Source organism: Mobula birostris, chromosome 23 (genome assembly GCF_030028105.1).
Source record: "Mobula birostris isolate sMobBir1 chromosome 23, sMobBir1.hap1, whole genome shotgun sequence".
Lineage (NCBI taxonomy): Eukaryota > Metazoa > Chordata > Chondrichthyes > Myliobatiformes > Myliobatidae > Mobula > Mobula birostris.
Window position 1 is genome coordinate 50028461 of NC_092392.1, and position 12026 is coordinate 50040486.

Consider the following 12026-nt stretch of genomic DNA (forward strand, 5'->3'; position numbering starts at 1 on the left):
TACAATAAGTTGGGCTCTTGACCTCATAATCTACTTCAGGGTTTCTCAACCGGGGTTCCATGAGAGGTCGCCGGGGTTCCGCGGAAGATCACGATTTAAAAACAACATAATTTTTTGAACTTCACACAATGTGAGCACGTGCAGTGGTGGGCAGTGGCCAAGCTGCCCCGTTAGCAATCTCAGCCCAGTATGGCGGTATGCAGTAGGACCATGTTTATTTGGTTGAGTGCGTTCTTGGTTTTTAACATGAGATAGGGGAGGCAGTTGATAATTGGTGAGTGTTGTATTGCATGGAGGGGAGGATGGTAGGCTGATGAGGACCATGAGTGCGTTTTCTGAGCATTGAATTACCTCCCTCAACTTCCCCTTGCGCACCACCGACTGACTTATGGGAGCCTACAAACTCTACCAGTGTAGTAGAAAATTGGAGGAAAATTTTCATTCCAAAGACAGTCTAGTGTGACAATTTTTGAAGAGGAGGTGTGAGATGGAAGAGGAGGATTCTAGGCCGAGGCCTACAGACAATTCTGATAAGATTAATGATGAAGAATTACAGTCTTCTGTGTCATTTCACTGCACTAGTGCAACAACGGATGCAAAAAGGTCTGTCTTTTAAAACTATAAAAGTTTATTTACACAACAAATACACAAAGTACAAACTTTGTTATCCGCAAACAACGAAGGGTCTCGGCCTGAAACGTCGACTGCACCTCTTCCTAGAGATGCTGCCTGGCCTGCTGTGTTCACCAGCAACTTTGATGTGTGTTGCTTGAATTTCCAGCATCTGCAGAATTCCTCGTGTTTGAAGTACAAACTTTCACTATTTGCAAAGCCATAAATACATTTAAAATATGATTGCTACTATATAAAACAGTTGATTCCCTGGCAGCCCACTGCTCCCGGAAATCCCCACTGTACGTATTGAGACTGCGTGCTCCCTCTCCAAGGACAGCCGGGCATGAACGTATCCTTGGAACTGGGGCAGGGAGTCGGCCCTGGCAGAGCCCTCAACTTTCCCATGCCTAGGCCTTTTGGCCAGGCCCAGGAGCAAGTCCAGCAGGCGATTCTCCTCACGAACTCCCCCTACCCCCACCCCCACCTTCCGTACTGGGTGCTCGTATATAAGGAGCACAGGGCTGAAGTGCTGCCAGAACCTGAGCAGCAGCCCCTTCAGATACTGGGGCTGCAACCTCTCACACTCCATATCAGCCTGGTACACTGACTCCTCCCGGCCACAGAATGGACAGTTGGATGGGTTGTTAGTGAACCTGCCCTATGCAACACCAATATACAGGGGAAGGAGCCCTGCGTAAAGAGATTTCCCCTGGGGACTTCCTCCGCTGTGAGTTGGCAAAACAGACTGCCAAAGCGAGTCTGGTCAGCAGACGAAGGCAAGGCAGTGAAAGGTGTGCAAGAGCAGCCTGTGCAAGAAACGTCTTGGAGCATCGCGGAAGGGTACGGTGGGCATCTCCGTGAGACGGCTCACATTATGTGGGACCCTCTCTCCTGTGGTATCCCAGGGTCTGGCTCCGACGAGCTCTTCTGGCCCATCAGGTGGTGGGCAACTGGAATGTCCTCTTCCCCGAGACCTCTCACAGTTAGAGCACTATCCCCCACCGGCGCAGGAGCACCCTGTCTGGATGAGACTAGACTCCATACCCTCAACAGCTCTCAGATAAACCAAGGCAGTTCCCTCAAAGCGGTGTGGCTGATGCAGTCCGCTGGAAGTCCCGTTCCCTCCTGCAGGCAGTGTCTGTGGCGGAGAAAGTGTGTCACCAGTGCATGCCATCTCAGAGGGCGGTCACTATATAGGTATCTTTGCAGGGTCTTGAGGCAGACAGCTGCCAGTGGATGCACACACACACACGCCAATGACTGATTGCCCTCCACAGTCAGAAGACTCAGGACTGCATCATAGACCCGATGCCTCCTGTTGCCCCAGAAGAAGCTCACCAGCCTCTTTTGGGTCCTGAGACAAAAGTAGTGGGCGTGACTAAAGTAATCAGCCAGTACCGATTCTTCGCAATGAAAGCAACTCATCAGTGGGTTTTATATGGACCAGTGGTCCAAGTTGTCCTATTCCATTGTGCCCAATCTGTGGCAAACAACTTAAAGATGTAGCAATGGCCCCAGCAAAATTGAAAAGACAGTTAAGTACACATCACAGCCATATGACACGTAAAAATGCTGATTATTTTAAACGACTATTAGCATCTTAAAACAGATTAAAGCTTTTGAAAATAAAGCCACAGTCAGTAAAAAACTTCAGGAAGCAAGTTATTTAGTAGCCTTAAGTTCAGTTCACTCAAGAATGTTTTAAAACCTGTGGAACAACTGGGCAAAGAGCACACCAGTCTCCTGCAACATACAGAAAGCCGGTGGCTTAGCAGAGGAAGAGTTCTCAACAGGGTGTTTCATCGGAAAGGTGAATTAAAGGAATACTTTCAGAAAATACTTGGGCAGATTTTACTAAGTGCTTTGAAGATGAAGAATGGCTGCAGAAACTAGCCTACTTAAACATTTTTCATTCTACGAACCAGTTGAACAAATCTCTGCAAGGCCCTGGAGAAAACGTCTTAGCTTCAAGTGACAAGATTCTGGGATTTTAAAGAAAACCGAACCTTTAGAAAAAAACATGCTGCAAAAGGGAATCTTGAAATGTTTCCTCTGCTGCTTGGGCTTGAGAGTGAGGAAGGATATCAGAAAGACTCGAGTCTTATTGAAAACCACATGGGAGAACTTCAGAGGATAATTGGAACAGCATTTTCGCCTCTTTCAGCACAAGTGTATGACTGGGTGAGGGACACTGTCTATGAATCTCCTGCTCAGCCTGAGAACTTGACTGTGAGAGAAGAGGAAGAACTTTGTGAGCTGCACTCTGATCATGCACTCAAGATGAGATTTACTGACCTGCCCCTGGACAAGTTCTGGATTTCTGTGAATGAAAAGTATCCTGTTATTCATAGGAAAGCAATGAACATTTTGCTCCAATTTTCAACCTCTTACATGTGTGAGCAAGCTTTTTCTTGTTTAACAAACATCAACAGCAAGGATAGAAATAGTCTCATTTCAGTTGAAGGTGAAATCCATGTATGCTTATCTCAAGTTCGACCCAGAATTGTGAAATTTATTATGTTCGCCTTATGCGTTGTTAAAATTTATGAAGAGAAAGAACGAGTAATTTCAACAAAGGTAAGCTAAGCTTAACTATCTGTTTTTTTTTTAAGAAAGGCTGGCTAAAAATTCATTGTCTACACAAACAAATATTGACAATTATTTTTGGATTATTATATCTACAAGTTACTGACCATGTTAATGTACTGTGCATGAGCTGCAGATATACTAATTGTTTTGCTAGGGACCTGAAAATTATTTCAAAGGTTCCTTCAGAGCAAAAAGATTGAGAAAGGCTGATCTACTTCATTATGATCTTGCACCTTATTGATTCCCTGCACTGCACTTTCTCCATAGCTTTTCCATTTTATTCCATATTTTCATTGTTGTACCTTGTTCTACCTCAATGATCTGATCTGTATAAACAGTATACAAGACAAGGTTTTCATTGTACCTCTGTACATGTGACAATTAATAAACCAATTGCAATTTATGTGGGAAATAAAATGAGGGATGAGCCATTTCCAGCTGGCTATGACCTTGTTTTGGTACTATCTGTCGGACCACTTACACAGCAGTTCTATAATTGCAACTCATTTACTTTATCAGCTGAGAAGATGCTCTTATTTGTATTTTTTTTGTCTCTTCCTTTTTCATAATGGGGGTTAAACATTTGAAAACTTGTCAAGGAAAGATTTAAAACAAAATCTGTGAATGCTGAAAACCTACAGTGCTTGAAATGCTCAGCAGGTCGGGCTGCTGTCTACATTTTGTTTTTCATTTGGGGAAGGATATTCAGTAGCATGAGACCATCAACGTGCACTCCGGTGTGTATCCAGAGTATCGGAGCATGTTGACGGTCACCTGCTGCTGTAGTCCATCCGCTCCCAGGTTCAACATGTGCACTTTGAGATGCTCTTCTGCACACCGCTGTACAATGCATAGTTATTTGAGTTACTGTCACCTCCCTGTCAACTTGAAGCAGTCTGGCCATTCTCCTTTCATCTCTCACATTAACAAGGTGACAGAACTGCTGCTCACTGGATGTTTTTTTTTATTTTCACTCTATTCTAAGGAATGTACTGAATGAAAATCCCAGGAGATCAGCAATCTCTCAGATACTCAAACCAGCCTGCCTGGTACCAACAATCATTCCATGGTCAGAATCATTTAGATTACATTTCTTCCCAATTCTGATATTTGGTCCGAACAACTGAACCTCTTGACCATGTCTGCATGCTTTTATACATTGAGCTGCTGGCACATAATTGACTGATTAAATATCTGTATTAACGTGCAGGTTAATAAAGTAGCCACTGAGTATACCTTAAAAACGCAAACAACAGGAATTCTGCAGATGCTGTCATCCCCCCCATCCCTCCCCACTGATCTCCCTCCTGGCACTTATCCGAGTAAGCGGAACAAGTGCTACACATGCCCTTACACTTCCTTCCTTACCACCATTCAGGGCCCCAAACAATCCTTCCAGATGAGGCGACACTTCACCTGTGAGTCGGCTGGGGTGATATACTGCGTCCGGTGCTCCCGATGTGGCCTTTTATATATTGGCGAGACCCGAAGCAGACTGGGAGACCGCTTTGTTGAACATCTACACTCTGTCCGCCAGAGAAAGCAGGATCTCCCAGTGGCCACACATTTTAATTCCACATCCCATTCCCATTCTGACATGTCTATCCACCGCCTCCTCTACTGTAAAGATGAAGCCACACCCAGGTTGGAGGAACAACACCTTATATTCCGTCTGGGTAGCCTCCAACCTGATGGCATGAATATCGACTTCAACTTCCGCTAATGCCCCACCTCCCCCTCGTACCCCATCTGTTATTTATTTATATACACACATTCTTTCTCTCACTCTCCTTTTTCTCCCTCTGTCCCTCTGAATATACCCCTTGCCCATCCTCTGGGTTCCCCCCCCCTTGTCTTTCTTCCCAGACCTCCTGTCCCATGATCCTCTCGTATCCCTTTTGTCTATCACCTGTCCAGCTCTTGGCTCCATCCCTCCCCCTCCTGTCTTCTCCTATCATTTTGGATCTCCCCCTCCCCCTCCCACTTTCAAATCTCTTACTCACTGTTCCTTCAGTTAGTCCTGACGAAGGGTCTCGGCCTGAAACGTCGACTGCACCTCTTCCTAGAGATGCTGCCTGGCCTGCTGCGTTCACCAGCAACTTTGATGTGTGTTGACTGAGTATACCTTATGGAATGGAGGAAAGAATCTGCAATATAGAACTGCCAACATTATTAACAAAGATGCATCATCATTAGAAGATAGAAAACAGAAGCAGGAATAGACCATTTGGCTCCTCAGAGCTGCTCCATCACTCAGTGAGGTCATGGTTGATTGTCAACATTTCGATATGAAACTCTGCATCAGGATTGCTTGAATCAGGTTTCAGCCGAAATGCTGATGGTTCCTTTCCTCATACAAATTCTGCTCAACCTGCTGAGTTCTTCCAGCAGGCTGCTTGCTATTCCAGATTCCAGCATCTGTAGTCTTCCTGTGTGTCCAGTTTGTACCTGATGTTTAGTGTATGAACATATCTTGTCCATCTCTACTTTGTTGTGGATTTATTATTGTCACATTTACTGAAATACAGTGAAAAGCTCGTCTTGCAAACTGTTCATGTAGATCAAATCACTACACAGTGCTTTGAGATGAACAAGCTAAATCAAAAGCAACGCAGAATAAAGTGTAAAAGGCATAGAGAAAATTCAGTGCAGGTAAACAAAGTGCAAGATCATGTGGGATCAAGAGTCCATCTTGTTGCGCAAGAGTTCGTTCAGGAGTCTAATAACAGCAAGATTAAACCTGTCCTTGACCCTGGTATTATATGCTTTCGGGCTTTGTGTCTTCTGCCTGATGGGAGAGGGGAGAGAGGTGGATAGGGTCTCTGATTATGCTGGCTGCTTTACTGAGGCAGCGAGAAGTATAGAGGGGAAGCTGGTTTCCATGATGTGCTGAGCTGTGTCAACAACTCTGCAGTTTCTCATGGTCATGTGCAGAGTAGTTGCCATACCAAACCATGATGCGTTTGTGTAGAATGCTTTCTATGATGCTTTGATACAGTTGGAAAAGATCGATGGGGACACGGCAGGTCTCTTTAGCCTCCTGAGGAAGGAGAGGTGTTGGTGAGCGTTCTTGGCTGTGGCATCAGGGCAGGCTATTAGTGATGTTCATTCCTCGGAACCTAAAGCTCTCGACCCACCTGACCTGAACAACAGTTGATGTAGAAGGCAGATGATGTAACATTGTGGAGCATCGGGGTTTAGAAATATCACGGTGGAAGTGTTGCTGCCTGCCGTTACTGATTGCAGTCTGTTGGTTGGGAAGGCAAGTATGCAGCGATGCAGGAGAGAAGTGTCAGAGTCGGGGTGCTCCAGCAGAGCTGGTGTGGTGCGGCATCCCAGTGTTCACCCGGCTGAAGACAAGGTGTGTTGTGTTTGACTGCAGACTGCTGCAACACTCATGGACTCAGGGTCTTGGACTGTATATTTTTTGTGCATGACTATACTTCGCTGATATCTTGTATGTGCTTTGTGCTGTGTGTGACTGTCAGTACTGTGTTCTTCACCTTGGCCCTGGACGAACAGTGTTTCATTTGCTGTATTCATGGGCATTCATGCAAGATGCAACGACAATTAAACTTGAACTTGATCCAGTTGCAGAGGGAGGCATTGACTCCCAGGCTCTGGAGTTGAGTGTTGGGATGCCTGTTGTTATTACTGTGTGGTGATTTTGTATAATGCAACGACTTGGATGTCATACCAGACGACAATTAAGAGCCAGATGCATTGACGTGTAAATGGGGTTGCTAATGAAGACGAAATAACTTACCAATGGGTCTTGTTAGATTTTTGTGACAATCTGACTATTGCATCCTCTTTAATTTTAAGCTGGCTCCACCTTGTTTTATGTCCAAACTGAAGTAAAATGTTCAGTCTCCTGCTTTGCTATTTAAGTTTGTTTCTCTGGATTTCTGGTCCAGTGGTGCTGTGCCCTTGAAGCCTGTACTAGATGTTGTAAGTAAATTGTTTTTTTAAAAAATTCATCAAAAAAAAATTTAAAACACAGCTTTAGTGTTTTATTAGTGGCACCGTGATCTTGAGCCAACCAGACGGTCACAATAGCACCAGTGAGCGTGCCTGACTGAGTGCTGCTTCTCTCCGTTCTGTATCGTCACTGGTCAGGACTTCACACTAGTGGGTGAGGAAGTTGTTATCTCCCCAGGAGACTTTGAGACTGCCCCTGCTGCATGGTAATCACTGCCGCCTTTGGAGTCCGGCCTAGGCAGCTGACACTTCTTGTGAGTTGGGCTGAGCTTTAATCATCAGAGTGAAGAAGAGTATTGTGAGGGCAATGCCTGAGCCAGTTACGGTGGGAGTCTGTCCTGGGTGCAGCCTCAGCCACTTCCCTTGGCTGAGTAAGAGTTAAAAAAAAAGTTAGCTTTATTTGTCACATGTACATGGAAACGTACAGTGCAATGCATCATTTACTCCAAATCAAAGCAGCGAGAATTGTATTGAGTAGCCGGCAAGTGATTTCACAATTCCAGGGCCAGTGTAGCTTGCCCACGGATCACTAACCCTAACCCTATGTCTTTAGAATGTGTATGGAAACCCATGTTGTCACAGGGAAACTGTACAATTTTCTTACACACAGTGATGGAAATGAACCCAGGTCGCTGATGCTGTAATAGTGTTACACAAACAGCTATGCTACCGTGCAGTCCAGTAATAAAACAATTTAGCAATTTTCATCATTTTGTTCCTACTTTCCATCTTAACTGGACGTTGTTGGAAATCGAGAGGAAACAGGTGTTCCACGCCGTCACAGGGAGAAGGAACAAACCTCTTTCGGTGGCAGAAATCGAACCCCGATCGTGCAGCTGGCTGTGTTCACTGAAATCCTCAACCTCTCAGCCGGCAGTGTGTGGTATCCACCTGCTTCAAGTAAGCTTCAATCGTACCGGCCACTTCGGTGGTGACGTCTGTTATCTGTCAAGTAGGGGACCGTGCACAATTCTGATTTGATGGAGACGGACGTGAGAGTACGGAGGAACATCTGGAAAACTTCTGAAATGCCCACTTCGTTGCCGCTGTTACTGTGTGGTGACCGGAATCTCCAGAACAGAAGGCCCTGAAATCCTCGGCTTTGCTTGTTTCAGCGGCCGGGGCGAGGTCGAAGGTGCTCGGGAGGCTGTATCGGAGACGCTGGTTAGAAGCTCGAAGTTTTCGGACGGATGGGCTCAGTGTCGACTGTGGTCGGCTGCTTCCAAGGCATCGGCAAGTTGATGGTGCCTGGTGGTTTATGGCAGGGAGTTTCTCCCTTTTGCCGCCTGCTATCGGGGACTCGGGAGTCGATCGACTTGGGGACTTTTGAGTCTTTATTTACCATGCCCATGGTTTGTTCTTCATCAAATTACGGTATTGATTTGCACTGCTGTAACTATATGCTATAATTATATGGTTCTGTCAGTGTTAGTCTCTTGGTTTGTCCTGTTTTCTGTGATATCACTCCGGAGAGACATTGTATCATTTCTTAATGCATGTATGTATTTCTAAATGACAATAAAAGAGGACTGAGTGTTCCCATAATCTAATCTAATCGAATCTAATGTTTGTTATCAACTACAGCTCAGTATTCAATACCATCATCTCCTCAAATCTAATTAATAAGCTCCAAGACCTTGGCCTCAGTACCTCCTTTTACAATTGGATCCTGAATTCCCTCAGTTGCAGGCTGTCAGGTTGGATTAGCAAAGAAACCTCCTCCAAGATCTCCATCAACAGAGGTGCCCACAGAGCTGTTGCTCAGCCTTCTGCTTTACTTGCTTTACACCTATGACTGTGTGGCTAAGCACAGCTCCAATGCCATATTCAAGTTTTCTGATGATACCACTATTGAGGGCTGAATCAAAGGTAGTAATGAATCAGCATGCAAGAGGGAAATTGAAAATTTGGCAATATGGCATCAGAGCAGCAACCTCTCACTCAATGTCAGCAAGACTAAGGAACTAATTTTAGATTTCAGGAGAGGGAAGCTAGAGGTCCTTGAGCCAGTCCTCACTGAGGACCAGAGGTGGAAAGGGTCAGCAACTTTAAATTTCTGGGTGTTCCTATTCTGTCTGCGGAGATTTGGTATGACATCTAAAACTTTCGCAAACTTCTATAGACATGAGGTGGGGAGTATATTGACTGGCTGCATCATGGTCTGGTATGGAAACACCAATGCCTTTGAATGGAAGGTCCTATAAAAGGTAGTTGATTCAGTCCAGTACATCACAGGCAAAGTACATCTGTATGAAACATTGTTTTTGGAAAGTAGCATCCATCATCAGAGATCATCACCACCAGCCAGGTCATGCTCTCTTCTCGCTGCTGCCATCAGGTAGAAGGTACAAGAACCTCAGGACTCAAACCACCTGGTTCAAGAACAGTTACTACCCCTCAATCATCAGGCTCTTGAATAAAACAGGATAACTACACTCACTTGCCCATCCATTGAGGTGTTCCCACAACCAATGATCTCATGTTCTTGTAATTTATTACTATTTATTTATATTTCCATTTGCACCGTTTGCTGTCTTGTTATAGTTACTAATTTAAAAATTTGATGAGTATGCTCACAGGCAAATGAACCTCATGGTTGTATTTGGTAACTTGTATGTACTTTGGTAATAAAATTTTCTTTAAACTTTCAACTTTGCTAGTCACCACTCTACTGTGCTGCCTGCTTCTGGGAGTACAGTATGTCTAATACAGGAGAAATGCGACTCATTTGCCAAATAAAGTTTTTGTTTTAATTGCGTACCGTCACAGGCAGTTGCAATCCCGGTCCACTGTCATCCAGAGGAAGGACGACCTGGCGAGAAGACCGTTGCGGTCAGCTGAAAGCTCAACGCAGATGAACGTCGCCTCACCTACCCCGAAAGCTGGCAGCAAGCGGTATTTGGTAAGGATTCATTCCTGGAAATGAAGGGCACTCGGGAGCCTGGTCCCCACTTCCAGGGGCTGACTTTGCAGGCTCAGTTATGAAGGGTGTGTGCAAATGGTTAAGCAGTCTGGATGTCAGACCAAAAGACATTGGAACAGAATTGGGCCATTCAGCCCATTGAGTCTGCTCTGCCATTCCATCATAGCTGATTTATTATCCCTCTCAACCCCATTCTCCTGTCTTTTCCCCATAACCTTTGATGTCCTTACTAATCAAGAACCTATCAACCTCTGCTTTAAATATACCCAACGACTTGGCCTGCATGGCCATCTGCGGCAATGAATTCCACAGATTCACCACCCTCCAGCTAAAGAAACTCTTCCTGTTCTAACAAAGTGTCATTCTATTCTGAGCCTGTGCCCTCTGGTCTATATTCCTTCAGTATTGGAATCATCCACTCCAAGTCCGCTCTACCTAGGCCTTTCAATATTCGATAGGTTTCAATGAGATCCCTCTGTATTCTTCTAAATGTTGCGGTATTACAACCAGTGTATTAACTCGATTCTTCTTTCTCGTTCCAATTTTCTGACAGAGTGATCAACCATGTAAGGTTCCAAGTCATACCAAGAATGACCAAACAGAAGTAAAACGAATTAAGCTGATGCCAAATCCCACTGTGAGGTGAGCTTCACCTATCACCGGTCAGCTTCTACTCCTTTTGCTTCCTCCTCCTACTTATTATAGATTCTTACCTCTTCCTTTCCGGTCCTGGTGAAAGATCTTGGCCCGAAATGTCGACTAGTTATTCATCTTCACAGAAGCTGCCTGACCTGGTGAGATCCTCCAGCATTTTGTGTGTGTAGCTCTGAAATTTCCAGCATCTGCACAATCTCCTGTCTTTGTGAGGTGATCTAGTGGAGCAGTTTTGTGTCTTTGCACTGATTTGAGCTCCAAGGCTGTTCTGTAGATCCTGGATCAGATGTGTATCCTAGCTGCTTTTTTTTTTTAACTTAAAACAACATAGTTTTGTCAAAAGGTTATATTGAATCTTAAATTTTTCAAAAGTTATCCTGTACTTTGCTGATATCTCCATAAGGTGGCTCCAAAGTACACACTTCTGAATTTGCCTTGTATTTATGGCAGGTAGAACAAGGTTTGTTAAACCAGTGAATGCACAGACTTCCTCCTTCAGGAGCTCCCAACCTGGGCTCCACAGAGTCCTTGCTTAACCGTATTGGTCTATGACATAAGAAAGGTTGGGAGCCGCTAGGTGCTATAAAATGTGTTGGTCCACCAGCCTCGCTGCGCTAATTTAGTTCACCGCAGTATAGGTGCCCGAGTTCTTGAGCTCATTGATTAATTTATCCACCTACTACCTACTGCCAAGGTTTTTCACCATGCCTCCTGAACCCACAAGTTCTGACACGCTGGGAGACGAAGAAGAGGAAACACACAATTTCTGCTTCACTGGTTGAAAATCGAAGAATTCCTAAATCTAATGTCAGGAGTGCCCCCATCACACACCACCTTAAGAATAAGGATTGGTAATTAATGCTGGCTGCCTGAGAATGAGCAGAGCAAAAGACAGTGTGTCCAAGAGGGAAAGGAATTGGGTGAAAAGAATCAGAGCCATCTGTCAACCTTCTTTCAAGATTCCTTCTTCTTCAGCCCTTTAAGTTTTCACCTCTGACCTCCCAGCTTCTCACTTCATTTCCTCTTCTCCACCCACCCACCTTCCCCCTTACCTGGTTTCACCTATCACCAGCCAGCTTGTACTCCTCCTCCTCCTCCCTCTCTCCCCCCCCCCACCTTCTTATTCTGACTTCCTTCCTGTTTCTATCCAGTCCTGATGAAGAGGCTCGGCGCGAAGCGTCGACTGTCTTTCCCCTCTGTGTCGATGCTGCCTGACCTTCCGAGTTCTTCCGGATTTTTTGTGTGTGTTACCTCTTTCAAGCTT

The 12026-nt window shown here is 45.0% G+C and overlaps 1 protein-coding gene across 3 annotated transcripts in view; it reads left to right on the forward strand.

The window, feature by feature from the left end:
* arhgef39 (Rho guanine nucleotide exchange factor (GEF) 39) overlaps positions 1 to 12026 on the forward strand; it is a 92592-nt gene that overhangs the window by 75555 nt on the left and 5011 nt on the right. For all 3 annotated transcript variants that reach the window (XM_072240961.1, XM_072240962.1, XM_072240963.1), the window contains exons 11-12: positions 9955 to 10087; positions 10662 to 10750. In XM_072240961.1, the coding sequence (XP_072097062.1) occupies positions 9955 to 10087; positions 10662 to 10750 (222 nt within the window). The remainder of the gene's footprint in view (positions 1 to 9954; positions 10088 to 10661; positions 10751 to 12026) is intronic.